Consider the following 25,122-nt stretch of genomic DNA (forward strand, 5'->3'; position numbering starts at 1 on the left):
GTATCTGTAACAATATGTGTACAGATGTGCTTAAATTAAAATGTTACCTATACTAGGCTTTTGTTTTGATCAATCCTTTTCCAGTTGTAGCAGCTGACTTTTCTTTGCCACTAGATGGAGACGTAGTTTTAGCTGTTGATATAGGAAAAGATAAATCTGCCGTGACATTTGAAACGGAGGCTTTTTGGGAAATTCTGCTTTTTGTTTTCCATTCCTTTTTTGCTCCTCTAACATAAACAAATAGAGCAATGTGACCAAGCTTTAATTTCTTTATCTGTAAAGAAAGTTAGAGCATGTCTGATCTTAGTGTAACTACATTTTATAGAACTTTTGCATAAGTCAAGCACTGTGCAGTTTCTTCTTGAGGTTATGTGATTGGGATTGCTTCTGTTTTTGTAACTGTAAAAGGATGAATGTGACCAGCTCATTAGGCAGGCAGTAAAACAATACAACCTCCAGTGCAGTGTAAGCAGTGAGCAGAGTTCAACATTCCTGCAGGGACATTCTGAGGGAGATGATTGTCAAAGTCTGAAGCTCCAATTTCCAAGTAGCCATCAGCGTTCAGGGATGATGCCCTCAGGGAAGACGGTCAAGCTCATCGTGTACGAGGTGCTGCAGTTTGCAGCTCTCATCGTCCCTGTTTTTGTAGTCATGGAGAGATTTGCCAGGATTATAAGAGACGTGAAAGGACAGAATGTGACTGCTTACTGGCTCGTGGTGGCGGCTTCTATTGCCTATGTGACCTCTGCAACCTTGCTGGTGTGGGTTCCTCTCAAATACGTGATCCTGAAGAAGCGGAGATTCATTTCGGAGATCACGCAGTGGTGAGTTGCAATGATTTGTCTTCAGTTGTCTTAGTGAGGACTGAAATGAATCTTAGATTATCAGGAACATTTGAGGCTTAAACTAAAGTAATAACGCTGCAAAAAAAATATGTTGAATTCTCAGGGAAATACATTGGAGTCCTTTGTTGAGTATTACAAAAATAATCTGCTCAAAAGGTAGATTGTGATGCAGAATAATCCCTGTAGGTTATTGTTGATATTTTAAAAGTATTGAATAGAATCAGTTCAGGTATTTCTATTTTTCTAAAAGTGTACATAAACCTGAATATTTTATCTGTTGAGCTTTAAGCAGTGGAGGAATGAAAACTTGTAACTAATTCAGAAATCTGTTTTATTGATTGCATCAAGTGTGGCTAAGAGCATATTGGTGTATATTTTGTAAAAATATTTGAACTCCTTGAATATTTTTACATTTTTTTGCACTGCAACTACAAATTTAAATGTATGTTATTTTATGTTTCATTCCTGTATAAAGTAGAACATACTACACACTGAAGTGAAAAGAAAAGCATAATTTCGCTCATTTCCCTAATTAAACAAATTATAATGATACCAATCCCTACATTTGCATTCAACTTCATTTGTAAATAGAGTTGCGATGTTTAGAAAAAACACAGCTGTTCTGTGAAGGCTTCAGAGGTTTATTAGAGAACATTATTGGAAAGATAACATCACAAAGACCATGGAAGACAACAGACACCACAGGAGAAACAGCACAAGTTAAATAAAAAAATGTCATTCATCAGCTGCCATTCATCAAACTGGATACACTTAGCAAGTATAACTTTTGTTAGAGATGCAACAAAGAGGTCCCTGGTAACTTTGGATAACCTGCAGAAATCCTCTGCTCAGTTTGGTGAATCAGTTCTCAGGATTGTATTGCCTCCACTCCCCTCAAATGTGTCTCTAATGGCAAAAAAGAATAAAAATGTTTGCAATATGCACCAAGTGTAGGGAAAACAGCAAATATACTAAAGGTGCTGTGGTCAGATGAGATCAAAATGTAACTTCTTGGCATAAATGCAGAATACTGAAATCTAACACTGCACATAATCATGAAAATACCAATTATACTGTGAAACATGGTGGTGGCAGCAATATGCTGTGGGGATGCTTTACGTCTGCATCGACAGAATTGTCAGTTGATGAGCTGATGGACGAAGGAAAATACAGAAATTTTAGAAGGACAGCCTGTACAAAACAGTATCAAAAAATTGTTTGGATACATTTAAATTTTTTCAGTTTAAAATTACTGGTTTACAATTATTGTGTTTTTCTATTCTGGGAAAGTTCAGTAATACGCATTGAAGAGAATAGTGGCAGTGTGATTAAATGTTTTCCATAAAAAACAAATACTCAAGGAGTAGCAATACTTGGAAGTCAAATCACTTCCATTCAGCTCTTTATGTACGTTTCCCTAAAAAGCCGGTGAATGTGAAGTATAACAGTTTTCTTCACTGCATAAAGGTTCTTTATTATATTTATTGACGGATTTTATTGCTTGAGTTTATTTTTCCCCAACATTACGAAGGCACACATAACCACTCCTACACTGATAATGACCAGAAGACAGTACATAAATGTGCCATGTGATCAAATTGGATTGCAAAACATTTCTCATATTTCAATGACCCTAACAACATAAACCTTATTCACTTTTCAGGAGACCGACAGCACTGGCATATCTTCTGCTGTCAACGCTGCCATGTTTTGCAATTCTAATAGCCAGTTCCAAGGTAATTCCCTCAAGACTGATCACTGCTGTCTCTGTGATGGACCTGTTGATGTGTTGTTCTGTCATACGCCAGCTGGGTCCTTGAAGAGGCTCATATTTTCTTTAAATAACCTATTTGAGGTGCAAGCCCACATTATCATCCCTTTGTGGATGAAAAAACAAGATCTTGAATACTTAGAGCCGTTATTGTCAATCTGGCACACTTAAGCACCGATTTTGTTATTTATTGTTTAGGACCCCCATTAGCTGGACATTAAGTTACTCTTCTTGGTCAATCATTAAAAACACATTAAGATATATGACAAATGACAGATTTAGTTTGTGTATCTACATTTGCAAGATTTACAGTGTGCTGAAGAGTTGTTGTAGATTTCTTTTGCAACTTATGCAGCTTATTGAGTTAAATTAAACTTAATCACTAACATTCAGAACATTTCTCATATGATGTCACGCAATGTAAGCAGCACATCCCACATTTTATATTTTAAAAAAATATATAGTTTTGAATACTAAAGTGAATGTCAAAGTGACAGTAGACTTCTCCGAAGACTGTGGAAAAGTCTGTGCATAATAACTGATGAAAGCTTACTTTTCTGCTCATATGTTTGTTGAAGTATAATGTTTAATGAATAAACTGACAACTAATTGAAACAGCACAATGACTAGTTAGTAAGATTGGATACACCAAACACAACGGATCACTTTTTCGCCCCTGAATTGTAAACACTCAGAACTGAGAACCGACTTCATGTTCAGTTTTCAAACCAGATGTGTTTGACCACTAACAAAAGAGTGAGCAGGACTTTGTCACCATTGCAAGTCAGACCAGGGCAGTGAAATGTCACAAGACTGTGCAGTCTATATTAGATACTCAGTAACAGATAGTAAAGAAAAACAGGTTTTCCATTAACCCAAATTTTAATGGCACTCAACATCCTGAGATGAACAAAATAAATGGATCATAATAACCAAGTTTCTTTGACATTTTGATCTTGGACTGTCTGGAACTTAAGCACTGTGACATATGAGTGTAATGTCTTTGTACATTGTATTAGCCCTCCATTTCATTGTATGTGTAATACAGAGTCACTCATGAGGCCCTCTATCCATTGGCTAAAGATTGACTGGAGTTAGGTGTTGAACCGGACAATGATACCAAACACTAAATCTACAAGAGTGGCTACAAAAAAAGTGTTACAATGGCTTTATCTAAGTACACACCAGAATCTGGCTTAAATACCATCATGAGTCCATGAGACAACTATGTGGAAGCAAATAAATGCAAACCTTAATGGAGTGACAAAGTCTTGTAAAGAACACCCAAGCATGCTTCTTCCACATGTGATGCAGTGTTAGTCATCCAGGAAATGACTACTTTATTTTATTCATGATGCTAAAGTTGGATTTAAAAGCAGTAGCTTACTTAAAGCTTGTTTTTCACAGATTTATATTCCCACTAAATAAGGAAATTGGAATCAAAGTGACATTGTAATCACAAAATGCTTCACCTTGTTTATACTTGCTACAAAAGAAATCCAGCAAAACTACTGTAAATCGCATTTCTCTTGCAAATTCACTTTAGAAAATGATCTGAGCACTTCCATGGGGGAAGATGTTAATATCCATTTTGCTGTTATTGAACTGTAGGTCCAGCTGGACAAGCAACAAAAACTCGACCATTTCACAGAGCTGCCTGTTTCCTTGGTTCTTTTCTCCCTGATTTGTGTGGATATCATAGAGAGGATACGGCCTCACAAGCTCATGGGTAAAGGTAAGCTTTCAACTTAGAAGATTATTTTTTTATAAGTTCAACTCAGTTCTTCATCTGTAACGTGGAGCCTCTGCCCCAGAATTGACAATATACAACTCAAACATTGTAGTGGTGTCCCATAACCGCTACAATGTTAATCTCACAAATCCTGACAGTTCCCTTATCTTGTGGTATGATGAATACTTGAAACTCAAAGCAGAAGTGACAACATTACTTACTTCCTCAATAATTTTGCAAATATTCATCTGTCCACTTTCAAGGCACACTAAGAGCAATCCATAATCTTCCTAGACGGTTAGTGGACTCTCAGGTATGAAACAAAAAGGGCATCGCGGGACTTTTCTGAAAAACAAACATACTTAATCCTAAAGCAGTGGAACGCTTTGAATTCTACACACTTGATCCCACCATACACATACTATTCATAACTGTGCTTTAATAGTAACTTGCTCACTTAAAAGATGGCGAATGGTCTAGTGTTCACATGATCATCTTTTGTTTCTCATGTTTAAACTCCAGCAACATTTTCATTATTCCAGTATACATGGTAAGATAGGAAAAAGCTGGACAGCAGCAAAAAAATAAAAAATGCACGTCTATGCCAACAACACCACAGCAATATGAGTCTACAAAGCCATATAATCTCGTATTTTCACTTTCGGAATGAAAGGCAAGACATTTGTTTTGTCCTCATTATCTGCTGTTGCTTTCCAGTTTCAGTTTGCTGTTGTTATTGTTATATGCCAAACTTTAAACATAACAATGTGTTGTTAAGCTTTAACATCTAGTATTGTCATTTGCAGCTAATATTATGGATTCTGACTACGACATGTCAAGACCCGTCCTGACCCAGCTGACACATGTGACCAGTGTTTCAGGCCAGCTGCCAGCTGATGAAGGCCAGAACAGTGTGACCCCAGGCCAGGCAGAGGCCAGAAATGGCAGCACAACCAACAAAAGGCAGGGTGCCACTGAGTCCCCTCACAGCACACGACCAAACGCTTCGTATCTGTACTCTTCCACCCCACGACTGATGCCTTACTCGGGTCCCTTAAGCTTCCTGTGGAGGAAAGATGGAAGGGCAGAGGTATTTGTGGAGTGTTTCTTGTTCTGGCTGGACACAGTGGAGATGGTACGAGTTTCCGGGGAGCCAGTCATTTTCTACTCAGCTTGGGTGTTCCCAGTTTACATCCTGGCTTTCCTTTCTTGTCTCCGCATGATCATTGCTCCCCACAGCTTCCTGCTGCCGTTTGCTGGAGCTATGCTGCAGGATCTTCCTTTCTTCATCATTCGAGTTGCACTGATTATTGTTTTTGGTTTTGTAACACCTTTGCTATATCCTCTCAAAAATGTTCTGGTAAGTTTAACTTTTATCTATTTCACATGGATGACCAAGCTGAGGATATTTAAAAGAAGCAGTATGTTCTGAGGAGGAGCGTAAAGACCCCAACTCACCTGCGGATGTTTGAACTGTTGGCTTTGAAGAGCAGCACCATAGACTCCTACTGAAACATCATTTGTGTAATTATTAGCCTAATTATTAACCAGTCTATATGACTCATACCCAGTCATATAGTCATATAGACTGGGTATGAGTGTATTTATGTCAATTACATGTTAAAAAAAACATGTCTGTCTTTCTTTAAATCTATACATTTCCTTGAAAAAGTATTGATACCTCTTGAGCTTTTTTTACATTTGGTCACATTACAGTCAAATTAAATCAAATCAACTGTATTGTATCCTGATTTTATATGACAGGCCTAAATATGGTGCATAACTGTTAAGTAAAAGAAAATAATGTGGTAGATATTCACTAACTTCACACATATATTTTTTGTCATTTGTACTTTGGAAAATATTGTACGTATTTATTTTCTTTCTGAACTTGTTTTCTTGCTACATTTAATCTTTAAAATCCTTACATCTGTAAACACAGAAAGTAATCAAATGTTTTAAAGTTACATATTTATTGATAGAGAAAAAAACACAGGTGAAAATGTTTAGATTTATACAACTAAATATGTGAGGGTGCTGTTAAGAGAAGTTATCTATTAACAGGCTTAACTCAAGGTAAGAATATTGAAAGAAAAACAACTGAAATTCAAAAACTTTCGTGCTGAAATTGCTTAGGTTTTAGTTGAATGAAAACATGATTCCGAGATCTTTAAAGGACAAAACCTAACCAAAATAACTTAAGCAGAGGTAATAGATTACCTTTTAAAAATTAACTGAATAAATTATTGCAGTGGAATCAGGAAAGAAGTAAATGGAGCGCATTGATAACCAAAATGTAAGACTAAAGGAGGATGAAGAGTAGTTAGACTTGAGTTCTGGCAGAACAGGAATCAAGGTTTTATTAAAACAATGTGAAACATGAAGCAAATCAATTAAAAATCATATTTTATGTTGCCTGTGCTTTGAAGATAATTTAGATTTTAAGTCCTTTCCTTTTGTTTTCTTTTGAATGTTTGAGCTTGTATCAGTGCAGACCTCTATAGTGGCTGCACCGATACAATGCAGTAACTATACTGCACCCCTACCAGGACACATTAAACAGAATTACACCCGTGATTCACATGCTCTTTCTTCCTGTGGTAGATTAGTTTCAGCTGACAAAGAAAAACATAAAGTCATATAAGGTGAGGAAATAATTCATTCCTATGAAGCCCTGGGAGAAACTTGTTAAAGACCTTATACACCATGTAAGTGATAAAACATCAGCCAAGCAGCTGTAGCTCAAACAGTAAAGAACCTGATCTGGATGGCTTTCATTTATGAGCATAAAAACTGAAATTAACTTTCCCTAATATCCCCACAGCCATGATCTCCCTGCTTCTCAATAATTCATACCATAATCTGCAATAAGGCATTAATGCAGCTCGCATTACAAATAATGGTTGCTATTGGAGTGCAGCTTGCTGGTGTGATGGAGGACAATTTCTCATCAGTATGACAGACTGAATGCTTAAAATGATCAAAGAAAACAGCAGTCTGGACACCATTTCTCTTGGTAAGAGAATCGAAGATCCCTGATCATCAATGATGAGTTCAAAATTTGCCATTTTATCAACTTCAAATAAAGTTTTCATGCAAATCTCCTGCAAACTTTGTAGTATATAACTCCTTTCACAGTAATACTAAACATATATGACAATGCCATTTCTTTTTGTAAGCATAAATAACACTTGATAAAATATGCTTATCATTGCTTATTTTATTTATTCCTGTTTCTCTTGCAGAAAAAACATGAAGCCCATATCTTTAGCCACTCTTCAAAATGGAAAAAAACATACCATGTCCATTTAAATACTGAATTACATATCTTAAACATAAGTTAGAGAATGGCTACAAGATAATAACTAATGATCCAATTTTGCTTATGCACAATTAGGCTGTAGAAAATTTACCTTGAGGAGAATTTTAACAAAGAAGAAAAAATGACAATTGTATCTTTTTAATTAAGTTCAGGTATAAGTAATGTTCATTGTGAAACAAAGCAAATGTGTAACAGGTACAGTCATAACAAGTAGCTCAGAACTGGTGCAGTCAATTCAAAGAAAGCTGAAAAAATATTGTGTTATGTTACAATCAAAAACTCTAGTGTATTTTATTGGGACTTTATATTACAGATCAACACAAAGCAGTGTGTAACAATCAAGTGGTTCACTACAACTATAAATACTTTCAGATTTCATTTAATTTAATCTGAATTATGTTTAAGTTGTATATAGTTGGTAAAAAGTTTGGGGGGGAAAAAAGCTTTTTTTGGGCCCTATACAAGAATGCACAAAATTAAAAGAAAATTACTCAAAATTGAACAACAGCAGAGGCACTTAGAGTGGACAAGGTGAACAGAAATTAGGAAAATAAGATAGAGAAATGAGATAAAGAGAGGGCAGATCATGAGATAAGGAGGAAGGAGGGAGGGGGAGACAGAAGAGAGATCGGGGGCTGCTGAGCAGGAGAGGAGGCTTTGTAAATCTGACAGACTGGAGATGCATTTGAATTCAGGCTGTGTTTCTCCTGCGCTAGCCGAATGTTACCCGGCTCTAGCATGGCAACAGAGAGGGGCAGCACTTCAGCTGCAGCCTCTGCACACACACAGCCCATACACGTGCACAGACAGTCGCAACAGGATCGCAAAGAGTGACTCAGGTAAGCTGAAACGCCCCTGAAGAGGCAGTGCCCCTGTGGTGAAGGAAACGGCATGCGCAGCGAGAAGGAGAGACAGTGGTTGAGAAGGAGGAGGGGCTTCAAGGCTGGAATCTTTAAGGAGGAAGAAAAGGAAGACTGAAGAGCACTGAACCTGAAACTGTCTGATTCTGGACTCCTACAGTGAGCTTAAGAGAGAGGGATGAGCACAAGATGGATATGGAGTGATGCAGGATCTCTGACTAGACTAATGTGAGAGACTGAAGAGCGCTGAGAGTCTCACAGAGAAGAAAATGATATTTAGTTCCAGCAGCAGACTGTTCTCGGTGTTTGAACTGAAGTGCAGGCTGAAGGATTCTCAACAGGGGATGCTGAGACACTGATAGAGGTGAGGCGGGATGGAAGGGCAAATATGCAGACCGACAGATGAACCACCTGTTCTTTTAAAGATGAGGTGAGCATATTCACACCAAGAGATTTAGAAATCCCGCTGCTCTTCAGACTGACATATTCTACATAGGTGGTGGATATCTAGATAAATGCTGTCAGTCTCACCTGGACCAAAAGAGGAAGCAGACACTTGACTCCCCAGGTGACCTCCCCTCTCTCTCCACCCCTTCGACAACTTGTGGACTTTGTAGATTGGAGTCTTCGTCTCTCACGGGATCCCCAAACTCCCTGATGAGCTTCTCTCAATGGACCGTGAAAGTGAAATTTGTGAGCTGGTTTTAAAGTGACACCCTCCCCTAATCCCCCAACCGGGAGGCTCATCTGGCCTGTCCCCTTCTCTCCCTAAAACTTGATGTCTTGATGCATTGCTGTGGGCTGGGACACTGGCGGAGAGTGCAGTCCACCTATGTAAGTGGCAGCATCACCTGCAGGATCTATACGCACCCTTTTGATCGCATAGCAACAGTGGAGTCTTGCGGCGGGGTAGAGCAAAGGGGCTACAGGGGGGTATAGCAGTTAATTCACTTATTCAGATGTGCGTTTATGCATCGTCTTTCATCTGCAGTACGTTTGCATGCTCAATTACACAAACAGTGAGTTTAGACTGAGGACTCTTGCACTTTATTCTCTTCATTTATTCTCAGTCAGGCTTTGATCTATTACATTTTTTTTTTAAAGAGTGTCTAAAGGTTTACTGTAATGATTCAGATTTATTTTCCAAAGTAATCCTCTTGTAACAGACATTGGAAGATTTTTTACTGGTGTAAAGAGTTTGTAACTGGAAGGTTGTGGGCTTGTGTCCTGCTTTTTTCTGTCATATGTCAGTGTTTCCCATGGCAAGGCACTCAACCCCAGTTGCCTACTTATCTGAGTATTGGTATATAGATATGAGTGTGAATGTGTTAATGTGGCTTCAGTGTAAAGCTCTTTGAGTATTTAATATGACTGGGAAAGATCTTCAGGTCACCTACCATTTGTATTACTCATACACAAATGAATTAAAGTACCTTGCAACAAAGTAAAGAAACTTTATTTTGAATAAGCTGCAGTTGACTGATTAATAGACACCAAAAACAGTCATTAATCTACAACAACTTAAAGCTTGCATCAGATTTTTTCTGTAGTTTTAGTATTCTGGCAATGTTTTACAGCTGTGGGTGTTCTTGCCCTGCGATAGACTGGCGACTGTCCAGGGTGAACCCCTCCTCTCGCCCGGAACGTTAGCTGGAGATAGACACCAGCACCTCCCGACCCCACTAGGGACAAGGGTGTTAGAAAATGAATGGATGGATAGTGTACTTGACAAAAAACTTTAATGGATATTATACACTCTATTTCATTGCTGATTTCTAACCATATATTTTTCGGATCAAAAACAATGGCTTCGAACTTTTTTTGCATTAAGGTTCTGACACATCCTGTTGTCCGTATCATGGACACACTTAGTGAGTCTATATGACTTTGGTTTTGTGATGAAACAGAGTTGTAATGTTTTGTGTTATTAGCATGTCATAAACTGAGCTACCGAGAGTTTATAGATATTGATAAATTGCTGCCTGAGATCAGAACCCTGATCTAACCCTACCCAAGTGTGATCTTCATTCACTTGGATAGTTGCCAAAATATTTAAAGTCTATCAATCAATATGTTTTGATGAAGTATTTCTCACTGAAATCAAGTAAAATCAATACAGAAGATTTTGAACCAGTCGAGATTCTCTAGACTTGGGCAACCCTAGCATAAATGTATAAAAATACAATGTTAAAATAAATTAAACAACACCTCATATTGTTAAATAACTGATTTTATGTATTCAAGTTTTAAATATTACATTTGAGTTTGCATGGATGTAAAATTACTGCTCAGTTTAAAAATTACAATGTTTTTAAACTGCTCAGCTAAACTTTGCTCTTTAGCTCGTTAGCTTGTCGATGTTTCAGTTTTATTCGCTGGGGAAATTAATCTTTGTCTGCTTTAAAGATAAGCAGACAAAGAATAAAAACAAGTTTTGATATTAACTCTCAACTTCATTCACAAAACTTTTTCGTTATTTATTACACAACGAACATGTATTTCACATAAGAACAAAACAATGAGGTGACGTTGCCTGTCCTTGAACACAAAGCTGATCCCTCTTCACCCTGTCACCAACTCACACACATCCTCATTGTGTTGTGTTCTGTAAATAAACACAAAACAAGCAAAATCAATCAACTATATACATATTCCAGTATACTGAGTTTTGGTTTTACATTCATTCTATTTAAATTTAGTTTGTTCGTGCTTACCAATGTTTTCCCCTGGTCAGTTCGTCAATGTCTGGTTTTAGTTCTTGTGCTGAGGAAATCCGCAAAACGGCGTGTAGGTTTTTATCAGTAATGCGCGATCTGTGCTTGGTCTTGTTTAAATTCATTTTTGAAAACATCCGTTCGCACAGATAGGTGCTTCCAAACATGGACAAAACAGCTGTGGCATCAAATCAGGGGGCAGTAGACGGTAAAAGTCCTCGATTGAAACATCACGGAACTTCACTCTTTAGCTTGTTAGCTTGTCGACGTTTCAGTTTTATTCGCTGGGAAAATTAATAATCAGCTTGAGGTGACTCTGCTGCACTCTAGTGGCGAGAAGCCGTAATGTTGGCTGGTAAGAATCGGAAGGCATTATGGGAGATGTAGTTTGTAGTCAATTCGTGCTCAAAACCTATTTTAAGACATTCAATGGGGATGTAAAACGGTGGTGGGGGGGAGAGGGCCACATAAAATGACGTAGCGGGCCACCCGCGGGCCTTGAGTTTGACACATGTGCTCTAGAGGCTCCAGAGACATATTTTGTAAATGGAATAATATTGGCAAAAAATGGACAAGTTTAGGTTTACCAATCTGTCGATGACCGGACTGAACAGAAATTGCAGTCTTTTTTTTCTTTTTTCTTTCTGACTCTGTTCAATTTTCTACTTTTCCTCTAACTTTCTCCTCCAACTCATCTTTACTTACTGCATGAGTTTTGCATGTGTCTCCACTTCTTTTGGTAATTCCTGTTAATGCTGATATTATGATGTTAATTAGAGCTGTGCATTTTGTGATGGCGTCAACTGCAGAAAACCTTATCGTCGCCATATTTTCCCCCTCATGAAGCTGGCTTACTGTTGGCCCTCGGCACTCTCTCGACTGTCAGCTTAAAACCTTGCAGATTACAGCGCGCTGTAACCGCTGCATAGCATGAGTGCCCACCTCAGCACCAAGCCAGAAAAAAAAGGAGCTTAGAAAATCAGGTCGAATAAAAGCAGAGTCGCAACAACAAATGATACCTGGTGCTCACATTTGATGAAGACTCATTGATGAACGTGTATGTATGTGAGCATAATTTGGTAAAGACTGTTGAATATAAAAGCATCAATTGTTTCAAACAGAAAATCATATTTTATTGAATTATGATCTGCATTGTGTAGTCAAATAGAGAGCACTGTTACTGAAACCCAACATAAAAGGTTGAGCTCAGTAAAGGCTAAACAGTTCAGATTTATTACCAATTTGTGCTATTTTTTCACTTTATAATCCTTCAAAAATACTTATGTGCCCATATTTATGAGTCACATGTAGCTCTATACTTCCATTTGAGTCTCTACTGCTCCAAGAAATAGTATAAAATAGTTTCAACTTTTTTTCTGGCAATAAGTTCATGTTTTTTGGTATCTGGAAAACTAGCTGTTACAAAAACCTCTTGATTACTAAGTCACAATCAGTGGACATTTCTCCCGTTACCTAGCCACCTCAAGTAGCCCAGCCTGTTACCTAGCAACCCAAATGGAGCTCCAGCATGTTTGGTCAGCTGATTTAGAGGCTGACTGCTGTATGTGGTGTATAGTGACGGCTAGAAAAGACAAATATTTTGTTGTTAAAGTTCCCTTCAAAAATCTCTTGCTGACTCCTTGATGGTTGTGCTTGAGGCTCCACTTCTTCTGTAGTTGTGCATCTGTTTGCAGATATTTCCATATCAGAATCAAAATTCCTTTTATTGTCATTGTGCACGAAAGAAAGCACAACAAAATTTTAAAAACTTTACATGTATAAAGTGTGAGTGTAAATGTTAATTTGAATGGTGTGGCATGGCATGACAAGAAACATTAAAACAACTAAAAAAAGAAGAAGCAGAACTGAGCAAGTGAAATCTCATTAATTGAGAATGATTTTGTGCAAAAAATGTAAAGGAGATATTTTGTAGGCCATAAATCTATTCTTTTTACAATCAAGCAGGATATCCCTTTTATATTGCTTATTGACAATACTTATGTCTAAAAAGCATCTATACTTCCCTTTATGGTTTTTCACACTCAGGTCTCTTTTTATTAAATTAAATAAGCTGTTAAAATGCCAATATGTTTTCTTTCTTTACATAATAGCCATCCACTCCAATCAAAATCATTAAACAAGAGGCAGAGAGAATTTGACAAGTTTTTTTTATGGAAGGAAACCCATATACTTAACTATGATGCTTAACCAGCAAATATATTTTTCTCACAAATGTGACACAATTTAAAGGGAAGTAAATGGACTATAAAATAATAAAACAAGCTGTATTGCCAAGAAGCATCTGTGCAACTACAAAATAATTGCCCAAACATAAATGTTCTTCCTTTTTGTGCAAAGTTCACTGCAGAGTTGCTCACATCATGTTTTGTCACTAAAGCTCCAGAAAGGGCTCAATTTGAATGTGATTTTAGGTCTGGAAAAACAGGCGATCGTGTATAATTCCATTAATCTCTGATTCTACCAATCCTTCTCTTTCCCTGCCTGACCAATCAGAGGCTCATCGGCCAGATTACAATCACAGCAGAAGATAACACAGGCAGGGATACAGGCATGAAGGCTGAATAGGTTCATCCTCCCCCTGTTATTCTCTGTTTGACATAGTATGGAATGAAAAAAAGACATTGGAGAGAAAACAATGTTTTTCTTTCATCTAAAGCTGGAGCTCAGCACCCTGCCCTCCAACCTGCTGTGCTCTTTTCCAACTGGTTGATTTCACCTTACTCAATTTCCAATCATCGCTCTTCCTCACTGTTCTTCTTCCTTCATGTTCCATCTCTTTTCCCCCAGATGTTAGGAGAGCAAAGTTGACTCAAGTTTTTTTCTCATAGCATTTAAGCCATGCTTTAGATAGATGTTTACCTTCACATTCTCTTGGATTTTAGTCATTTAAGGGTGATAAGGTAACCATCTACAAAGAGGAAGAAGAGGATGATTCAGGCAGAAGACGGAGGGAACTTTATGCAAGTTCTATTTCTGCCTCTGACAGCTACTTCTGGAGCTCGTCTTTGTTTCTCTTTGGCTCCCACTCTTCCTCCTCTTCCTCCTCCTCCTCCTCCTTGCAGAATGTTTCGCTGGGTCTGATGGGCAGGCGAGGCTTCAGGCAGATGTAAATCTGGGGAGGTTTGTTGGCAAAGGGGGCAGACAGTGGAGGTTGGAGGATGTTGCCACAGCTGCTAAATGCAGTCTGGGCGTCTTTGCATGTGACTGAGTCTGTCGGGAGTCGGGTTCTCTGTCTTTCCACCTGCGGGCCATGTCCAAATTGCTGAAGGCAAAGAACGTCTCCTGGGTGAGTATTGGCTCCTTATCAGGTTGGATGTGGGGAGGAGAGAAACTAGGACAGAGGGGGAGAGTTGTTGCTTGATTTGAAGTGTTCATTTAAAAGACTTTTTCTGGCTGTTAGTGTTATCTGGTCAAAAGGGGGTTATTGCAGTTTTTACAAGGAGATTATTTTTCTGTTCACATACTACTTTGTAATTTACCATTTTGGAAGGTATTTTCTGCCCCTCAGCAGTTTTGTGTTGAACAGTTGTGCAACCAAAGATGATTAAAAGGGATAGTTCCGATATTTTTACCTTAGCGTCTTGGAAAAAGACTGCAAGTTGTTGACATCTTAACTGCAGTAGATGACACTAGAGAGGGACAACAGCGAACTTTTACTGTCTTAAGACAAATTCAGTCTCAAAAACACATTTTTGCACATGTCCATATTTTTGAAGGTTATTTTCAAAAGATTGTTGTTAAACGAACTACATACAAATCCTGCTGCTTTTTGTTTTTCTAATTGAGTAATAAAAAGATGAACTTTTATCCTTTTATTAAAATAAAAGGAAAAAAGCTAACCAAACTAAACTGGCTGAGTAAGTACAAAGTACTTAAAATATAATAACTCTTGGTAGAAACTGTCAGGAGGTGTTTGGAGTAACTGAGAAATTAGTCTTTAACATCAGAGTGAAAGAAATGGGCTCCACTCATTGCCGATTTTTGTTTAATTTGGCCACAATTGGAGTTTTTTCAAGCTTAAATGGCCTGTTGACCTGTTGCCACAACCTCTTCATCAGATCTATGTCCAGACATTGACTAGGCCACTCCAGAGCATTTTCAGCCATTTAGATGTGGCCTTGCTAGTCTTCTTTATATGTATTTCTGATGCATGACCCAAGTACTCCAGCATAAACTTGGATAAGTTATTATCAGTGAACAACTACCTTACCTGAAGAGGACAGATTTCATAATAGACAGCTTTCCGGAAAGTAAACATGCACGAGAATGCCAGATGCTGTGTCACTCTGCCTCAGCAGCAGATTCGACAGAACAGCTGTTTGTAAGTTTGAAGTTTGAAGAGAAGTTTTAAAACAATGACAAAACCTGGAAAGCACACAAACCCGTCATCTTCATTTCTGTCAGCAGATACAAAATCCAAAAACGTTCTCCGTTATTGGTGGAGCTACAGTTGATAGATAAGTTGTAGCAAATGATGCCGATAGGTACGGCCCAGATGATTCGGTGGAAGTGGCTCCTCTTCAGCTGAAACAATTGTGAAATTGTAGAGTTCTACACAATCTTGTATCCCAATGATGAGAACATTTTCAGCGTGTGTTGCTTTGATGAGCTAAAGTCAGATGAAACAGATGGTGATCAACCAACTAGCTATTAGCTTTCCTCTGCTCCGAGCATCACACCCTCCTACCAAGGCAAACATAACCTACAGCTGCATTAGAGAGCCAGATTGTGGAAGACAATGATTCATCTCAAATCAGGGAAAATGGGTGTAACTTACTTGCCACAGTTTAAAATGGCAAACTGAGCACAGCATTTCGGCTTCCTTGCTTACAATAATGGAGTCAGGATTCTGTTTTTAGACTGGAAGCAGATGTACGTTAGTGAGCTGTGTGGACAAAGTGGAGGACTGAGTAAGAGGTTAGGATCTGGAGCTTTGCCGGTAATTGTGTGTGCCATCCATTTCTGGCCCAGAAGCCCAATCATGCATTTCTGGCCTCAAATAACAACACACACTCACATACAAGCACACTGATTGTAAGAGGCTTAGTGACGGAGGCTTGTTTATGAATGTGTGAGCGGAGTTGTGCACATGAACACGTGTGATAGAGTGGATAAGCCATGGGTTGACAGTAGTGGGTTCTGAGGAGATGTATGCAGAAATTTAATGAATGTTGCATATCTTTTGAGCCTATAAAGCTCTTTCAGGTGACTTGGAAGAACTTCTCAATATGTTACCAGAGAAAAGGCAGTCGATAGAACATTCCGTTCCCCTTGCCTTTTTTTCCTTATAAATTCATAGTGTTTTTAAAGATTCTAAAGTAATTTGTCTAGAAAAAAAATACCAACATTTACTTGGTAAAAACCTGGAAACTTTATCTGAGCTAAACTACACATTATGCTTTAGTGGTCAGGTACATATGTGGCAGTGAAACTGAAGCAGCCAAAGCCAAAAGAAAATCCCCCGAAAGACTCCTGAAAATCACAACTTTATGAGTGTATAAAAACGTAGTAAAGAGAAAATTGGGATTGATTTAAAATATTTAAACAATAAAACACATTATTTAGGCCAAAAATGTGTTATCATAAATGTTATTCCAAAAAAATCAATAAATTTTAGCAAACTATTTGTACAAACCCATCAAAGCAGTCACTGTGGGGAAAAACACATTAGAATCAGCCCACATACAACAGTCTCTGTCTTGTGTGTTTTGGCTGCTTAATAATATTACTATCTCCAAAATCTATTTTTACAACTAGAACTATAACTGGTCTGGCACTGGCTTGCCAAACCAAAGTTGAAATACAACTGACTCTAAACCAGCCTGGGTTGTTTTTTTCATGGTGGATATAAAACCTTATTTGTAACCTTAAGACAAAAGAATTGCACACAAGGAAATATAATTCTCTTGAATGCAAAATTCAAAGCAGCGTGTTTATTTATATAAAGTGGTAAGGAAGTGCTCGGAAAAATGGAAATGCAAAGCTTACTCACTAGCTCCAGCTCTGTAAGATTGGCTTAAATCGATTTTCATGTATTACTACAGATTTTAGGTGTGGATTCTGAATTTGCTACTAAAACACATATGAATGAATTGATCTAAACTAGATCTTTGAAGCTCTTTACAGAATACCCATATATATTCTGAGATATAATTATATTCCTTTACAATGATGTTTGGAGAACATCATTGTGGAACCCTAAAACAAATGCATGCCATACTCGTAGTGTACTTTACAAAGGTTTTAAAGATTATTCTCTTTACAATTAAATTTAACTTTGGGTCCATCATAAAATGAACAGAAAACACATTTTGGTCTGTGGCTGTAAAATGACAGAATGTGAAACTGCTTAGGGGGAACTGCTTTAAAGTTGTGCTTTATGGGTGTGAATCTGTTTGTCTTGGTATCACTATTTAGAAGAGGAGATTTGAAGGCCAAGGAGAAGATAATGACAGGATTAGAAACCAGACTACCAGGAACAGACATGGAGCCCCAAGCATATAAGAGCATCTGGTTCAGAGTCTTCTTAACATTAATGTAAATGATGGCTAATAAAATTAACAGAAGTAGGTTTTTAAAAAAAGAGAGAAGAGATCTAAAATTGTCAAATTGCTATAAAAACTGTGGCAAATATGTGGATTCGGAACACATACACTCCCTGTGTCTGTGAGTACAAAGATTTTTGTGCTTTAGTACTTTAGGCAGACATTTATGTCTGACCCAGAGGTCACAAGCTTGGGCCAAGCTGACAACAGACATGGAGCTTTCTTTTCCATTTTCAATTATGTAACCTCTCATCTGTGTCTCTCCCCTCCCAGAGCTCTCCCAGAGGACTTTAGTACCCCACTGCATCACCCATCTGCTGATGTACCCTGCACAGTTGTGGATAGGAACCAGCTGCAGTGACCAATGGGTCTTGCTGCATCACCTACTTTAGAAGAGTGGTGAATGTAGCAGCCAAAACATTTGATTTAGAAAAGTGAAAATGCAGAAACAAATGAATAAAATGTAACACAATGCTTAGATACAGTCTTTTAGGGTTTTAATTACTATCTTTTGGTATTAAAAAAACCCCCAAAAAACTTTATATTAAGACGGCATAAATATTAAGAACCAATTTGAATGCTCTGAATACATATTCTTTAAAAATCACACTTTGTTTTATTAAATTAAAAAAGGCACAAGGAAGTATTTTTTTAATAATCTCTAAAATACAATAAACATTTCATTTTGTGAATTCAATATTGTGTACTGAGTGCAGAACGAGGGTGTTATTCAGGACCAACAGTGCAACATTCTAATGAATAAAATCTTTAGCATGTTTTTAGACATATGATAGCTTATAAAAACTGTTTTAAATGCATTAAATAAGTACAAATATGAATCTATAAATACTTGTTTCATAGTTGATTATTTAAATGAGTCCAAAAAATGATTGAATACACAAATAAATGCCTACTTAATTGTGGAAATCATTAACTTAAATCACAATTTCCGACACATATAGTATTTAGCATTTTTTAAAAATTGTTTCGTATTTTCTATGCTTTGGCCCATCATGATTATTTAAGATGCCACAATAATTCACAAAATAAGATCTGATGAGTGAACCTTCAACTCATCTACTGACAAAGGCTGACTGATGAAAATAAACTCTTGAAGTGCTGCAACATGCAGTTAAATAATGAAACGCCTAGATAATTATATATCCTGCTGACATACATTAGAATCAAACATTTTTCCCATATTTATTTTTAAAAATTAAACATTTAAACAATTTAAAAGAAACAATTCATTCAGTGCTTGTATCCTATAATGTAAATTAGATTATTTCATATTTAAGCATGTGCTTAATTACTCATTTACATTATAATTTGAGGCTCGTTTGGCTCTTGAAAGGGTCTAGCCCAGTGCGCCACTCATGCAAGAACCGCCACCAGTCGTCCTTCTGTCGGGATTCTGCAGTGATGTCCGGCCATATGCAGTCCACACGCAGTGAAGGGATAACCTCATCATATAACAATCATTCTGTGTGCGTGTGGGTGCGCGTGCAGCTGAACACAGTGTTAGTGGTGAGAAAATCTCATGATTACCCCTTCCGGATGAGGAATGCTGGGTTTGTCTGTGTCCTGAGCTGTAAACAGGGCGCACAAAGGCATTATCTATTGCCTGATTTCTAATTCCATCTCTCTCCCCTGAAGCCGGGCCAAAAATATTCTCATTTGTGCAGCCAGACCCCAGGAAGTCGCACGGGATGCACAAACACATTCATCAAGCGTCACACTTGCCGAGGATGAAATCTGCTGCACAAATGAGACGTTTCTCACCTTGAAATATTTCTGGATGTATGGAGCGAACAGGCAGGTTGGGACAACTTTGACGTGGTCGGGAGCCTGAGGTCAGAGTGAGCGGTGTGCGGCGCAACAGATGCCACACTGAGAAATAAGCCTTTAATACCCAGAGGACTCTGGAAAGGGTAACTATCCTCAACTCAACACGGCGCAGCTTCCAAACTCGTCTCCAGTGCTGTCCTGCGCGTCGCGATTCGTTTGGGAAATTTTACGCTAAAAACAGCGCGCAAAGAGCGGACTTTTCTTTGCTCAGAGATCGATCCATGTGACACATTAAACGGAAGTAAGCGCATTCTCATGGCATGCTTCATGTATCACTCACTGGAGCCAGGTGAACGGTGAAGTCTGGTTGTTAGGCATAACGCAGGTGGACACTTTTATTCAACGATGCCGCCCAAAAAGAAGGTAAAATTCCCAGGATTCTCTTGTTTTGCTTCTTTTTATTTATTTATTTTTTTACCTGTATCTGCAAGTGTGTATCTGCGAGTGTGTGCTGAACAGGAAGCGTAAAAAAGACACCATCTGTTGCACTGGGCGTTAATCCCGTCTGCTAGGCCTTTCCACATCATTGCACTCACTATAACAGCCACAGCGCTGCAGGGGCAGAGAGTTGCGTTTCCACATGCTTGTATCATGCCATGTGTCCTGCTGAATGACAGACTTCAGAGAGTTGCATAACTAATAGTCTGAGGATCAGAGGGATTAAATCTCTTTCCTTGATTTTTCTCTCTCATATTGTGGGAATTGCCAGTGGCTGACTGTGAATTCCCATTTGCTTCAGCATTGAAGAAGCAGCAAATGGATTAAGGAACAACAAAACAGGGCAAAAATCACAACTGGAAATAGGGACTTATTGAGAGTTAAACTGATCAAACTTTTCTGAAAGGAAAGTTTTGATCAGTTCTGTTGTTTTGAAGCTGTAACAGTATCTGTTTTTTTAATTATGATAATTTTATAAAGACAAACTCATTTGCGTTAATAGATACCACTCTAATCTTTATTGTAATTGATCTGGCTTTTCTGCAATTGACCAACACAAAGTAGTTCCTAATTAGCCTATATAGTGAAAGAACAATATTTTATGGTTTTTGTTTATTTATTTATTTTTTTTGCAAACAATTTTAAAAACAGTCACATTTCCTCTAATAGGCCTAAATGAACTGCAGCTTCAACCAATTGGCTTCAGAATCATTGGTTAGTCAGTCCAATATAAAAAAAAACTATCTCTAATTGCTTAAGAGGTTTCTACATTATAAAATAAATTGCATTATGAAGACGAAAAACTTCAGAACTTCTAGTTCTGAAGTTCTGAAGAAACTGACAAGGGGAGTATTTTTTTTATTTACCAGCCAAGAAGCTCAAGGTAGCACTGGAGGAGCTATAGACATCCACTGTATGAAGGTTTAACTTGCAGAAGTAAAACAACCCTGAACATTCACCCAGAGCTGCAATGAAATGACTCAGATAAAAACTTACACTTTAGAATGGTCCAGTCAAACTCCAGGCCTAAATCCAGTTAAGAATCCGTAGCAAGACTTTAAAACTGATCTTCAGAGATGCTCTTTATCCAATATGACATAGCTTAGGCATTTCTGATAAGAGAATGGGCAACAATTTTGCCTCTAAATGTGCAAAATTGGTAGAGACAAAATATCTGCACATGTAATTGGAGGGAAAGGTTGTCCTACAAATTATTGACTCAAGTGAACCTAGTGCTAACACAACCCTTTTCAGATATGTATGTGTAAGGCAAATGCAAATCTGAAGTGTAATCAAGATGTGTTCACTGTATGTCACTAACTTTATCCAATTTATGTATTTATATTTTACCAAACTCAAAACATTGGATGTTGCAGAACCTGCTGTCCGTTAATGAAGGAGACAGGAAAGTGTAAATGCATTCTGTGAAACGGCAAACAACAAAACAGGAAGTTTTCATTTGATTTATTTACTCAGTAAGCTGATTTATAACGATCTTACTGTCCACTGAACCCAGCCCAAACACTGTTTTCAAAGTCTCTCTGTTGTTGAAGTGACTTTTCCTCAACCTTTTACTTCTTCATATTGTTTAGCCTTAGACATTAATTTTTTGAGTTTAACTTCAAGTTTAACAAACAAAAAAAGGTAGAAAATAAATAAATAAAAAAATCTGTCACTGGATGACCTATTGTTTTGGATTGCAGCAGGTTTGGCCCACTGCTTGTTACTTAGAATAGGAAAAGCCTCTTAGTAGTTGTTACTGGGGTATTACACTATCTGTTCTACTCCCAAGCATGAAGTAGAGCAATAAGACTTTAGAGCTGTCTGTTAGGTTTCATTATCTGTAGTTAGACCTGTTTTCAGTTCTTTTCCAGTATATATACAGTACAGACCAAAAGTTTGGACACACCTTCTAATTCAATGGGTTTTCTTTATTTTCATGACTATTTATAAGGCAAGAAATCCCACTTATTAACCTGACAGGGCACACCTATGAAGTGAAAACCATTTCAGGTGACTACCTCTTGAAGCTCATCAAGAAAATGCAGAGTGTGTACAAAGCAGTAATCACAGCAAAAGGTTGCTACTTTGAAGAAACTAGAATATAAGGGGTATTTTCAGTTGTTTTACACTTTTTTGTTTAGTGCATATTTCCACATGTGTTATTCATAGTTTTGATGCCTTCAGTGTGAATCTACAATGTCAATAGTCATGAAAATAAAGGAAACTCATTGAATTAAAAGGTGTGTCCAAACTTTTGGTCTGTACTGTATATATATATATATATATATATATATATATATATATATATATATATATATATATATATATATATATATATAAAATATATATATGATATGTGTTATTACTTTGTGACTATAAAGTACAGAGGAGTTGCAGATAGTTTCAAGTACAGGTAGTTCAAATATAATTGGAAATTATTTCTAAGAAGCATAACAATTTTTTTTCCTAGTAATATCCATACAAAGAAATAGACCTCCCTCTTCCAGCCATATTGCAGCACACTGTATCATGTACAGAGTTGAGGAACATCCAGAACTATATCTATTAAAAGAGCTAAAAGTCAAGCATTAAATTACATTGATACAGTTAATGGAGTCTTCGTCTGTCTGTGATGATGGAGCTTGAACTTGTGGGCTCATAGTCATAGGAAGCAGGGTTGGCAGTCTATGTGGAATTTGCATTTGTCTCTTTGGACCTAAATCCTAGATTGACGCATGCTATCTTAATCTCCTTACACAGAGACCCGGACAGACACAGGAAGAAAATGTGAGAGAGAGAGAAGGCTTAGGACACACACAGCCTTTCTCCTAGAAGATTTTTAAATTATTATTCTGTCTCTGGTGCTATGACTTTGGTTTCACTTTTTTTCTTCTGATGAATAACTGGGCAATTATAACAGTAAAATTGGAAACTATAAAATGTTTCCAAAGCAAAGAGAATGTGCTTAGTCATTGTTTTATAAGAAACCAAGACATATCGGGGTGATTAACCTCAGGACAGCAGCAAAAAGTGGTAACTGATCCTCGTAACGAGTTTAGCTACATTTCTTAAAAGTAGTATAATGAATACACTTTAATATTTATTCACATTCACATCCCTTATTGTCAAGGTCTACTTCTTATTTTTATGCCATATTTTGTGCTGATCATGCATAAAACGATGACCACTGACCACTAACATAAAACGATGACCACCGAAATAGTCATTGTTAAAAACTAACGTGTTTAATAATGACTATCTTGTCATCAGGCACCTACTAGTGGGTGGGATACTACAGACAGAGAGCAAAGATTTTGTCCTCAAAGCTGAGTTGTTTGAAATAGCAAAAAGAAAGAGCAAGTGTAATAATTTGAACTTTTGTCACTGCAGATAAAAGCAGGAGGCTGTTAAAGCAAAGCAGGGATATTTCAACCATGAGAGACTAACAAGTTCTTGGGAGGTGAAATGTGGACTTACAGGAAGCATTTGCTGCTTGTTCAGAAAAGAAGAACCAACAATCACCCAGTGACAACATTACCTTATCTCATACTTCATTAGTCAGATATTTTACTCACCTTTGAATGTGTAAAACTGAAAATATTACTGATGGGATTCACTGCTGATTATTATGTGACTAGTTTGGAGTCAATCCTAGTGCAGCGATTAACAATTTTTTCTTTCTATTATATTATTGAATCTGTATCGATTGCTTCGGCTAAATCTGAACAGATATATGGTATTTTAAGAGAACAGTATAATAGAAACAAGCATTTTCTTACTCTACATGTCCCTTTTTATGAAGAGTGGTCATAGATTCAGATAAGATTTTATCTTAAATATTTGGTTTGTAACATCCAGAAGAGTTTGTTGCCTATAATCATTCTTAGAAATTTTTATTCATGTTGAAATCCATTCACACATTATTTCCCAATTTGCTTTTATTCCACCAAATACCTTACATTTAAGATTACATTAATTTAATGGGAGTTTAATAATCCCAATCCACATATTCTATGTTGTCAATTCCCTTTCTATAATTGTCACTGATACTTTTATAAATTTCATTATAAATATGGTGGAAAACCTATCAATGGTACTGTGTGCACTGTTAATGCAACTACTTCAGAATGCAACAAAACTGTTGAAATATTTTAAACACATTTTAACAAGATTTAGTAATATGTATAAAGTTAGTGGTTCTGCACTCAACAATCACGTTGCAATAGTTTTATAACCTTGCGTTGGTATTTGAAGTGTTGACTTGGTCTCCAAATTCCCTGTCCTCAATTTTAAAGTGAGATATGCAGAGGCCTAACCTCACAACTTACAGGATTTCAGGGATCTGCTGCTAACATCTTGGTGGTAGTTAAGGTAGCACACATCAGTGGTTAACTGTAGTCTTGTCTTGGTGGTTTAGGCCTGTTTGGAGAACAAAAGGAAAGGACCAAGACACAATTAGGCATTGATTAAAATGTTACACATCATGAGTATATTTTAGTAATTTGACTTATTGAATGTGTTACATATTACTTCCTTCTGAAAGAAATATACATAAACAGTAACGATAAAAAGCACTATTATCAAACAAGCTGTACAAGCCAGTTTGCTAATTGTTTAAATGAGTAATAGAATATCTAAAATGTTATGTGAAAGCTGCCTTATCTACTCCAAAGTAGCACCAGGCAGAGGGTACACAGCCAGTCTCTCCTTCAGACAAATTATGCAAGGCAGCTGATGAAACAGGGATCGGAGAAAAGTGTATTGGAGAACACACATTATGCAAATGCGCAAATGTTAATGATCAAATGACTGCGTGGCAAAGAAATCCTCACAGTCTTTGGACTAATTCACCAAACGTTAATGAGTGGCAAATGAACAAAAAGAGGACTATAAGAGCACAGTTGTAATCAGATAAAATGATAATATTCCCTTTGATGCAGAAAGAAAACAATATACAGAGATCTGGGCTTACTTCCAACTGGTGGATTATATTAGTCTCAATTAGATTAGTAAACTGTTGCAC

At 37.3% G+C, this 25,122-nt stretch overlaps 2 protein-coding genes across 5 annotated transcripts in view; both read left to right on the forward strand.

Annotated features, from left to right (window-relative positions):
* The first annotated feature begins 330 nt into the window (after positions 1–330).
* tmem236 (transmembrane protein 236) lies at positions 331–5,900 on the forward strand. Its single transcript, XM_032564890.1, has 4 exons — positions 331–824; positions 2,509–2,581; positions 4,228–4,351; positions 5,155–5,900. Exons 1-4 carry the CDS (start codon positions 568–570, stop codon positions 5,778–5,780), a joined length of 1,080 nt encoding a protein of 359 aa, XP_032420781.1. The 5' UTR covers positions 331–567; the 3' UTR covers positions 5,781–5,900.
* Positions 5,901–8,297: 2,397 nt separating this feature from the next.
* cacnb2b (calcium channel, voltage-dependent, beta 2b) overlaps positions 8,298–25,122 on the forward strand; it is a 34,529-nt gene continuing 17,704 nt past the window's right edge. The window contains exon 1 of one of the 4 annotated variants that reach the window (XM_032566189.1): positions 8,298–9,364. In XM_032566189.1, coding sequence (XP_032422080.1) covers positions 9,317–9,364 — 48 coding nt within the window. In that variant the 5' untranslated portion in view covers positions 8,298–9,316. Of the gene's footprint in view, positions 9,365–19,105; positions 20,022–25,122 lie in introns of those variants that run through there. The other 3 variants (XM_032566190.1, XM_032566193.1, XM_032566192.1) reach the window with 3 other exon arrangements.

Source organism: Xiphophorus hellerii, chromosome 6, assembly GCF_003331165.1.
Source record: "Xiphophorus hellerii strain 12219 chromosome 6, Xiphophorus_hellerii-4.1, whole genome shotgun sequence".
Taxonomy (NCBI): Eukaryota; Metazoa; Chordata; class Actinopteri; order Cyprinodontiformes; family Poeciliidae; genus Xiphophorus; species Xiphophorus hellerii.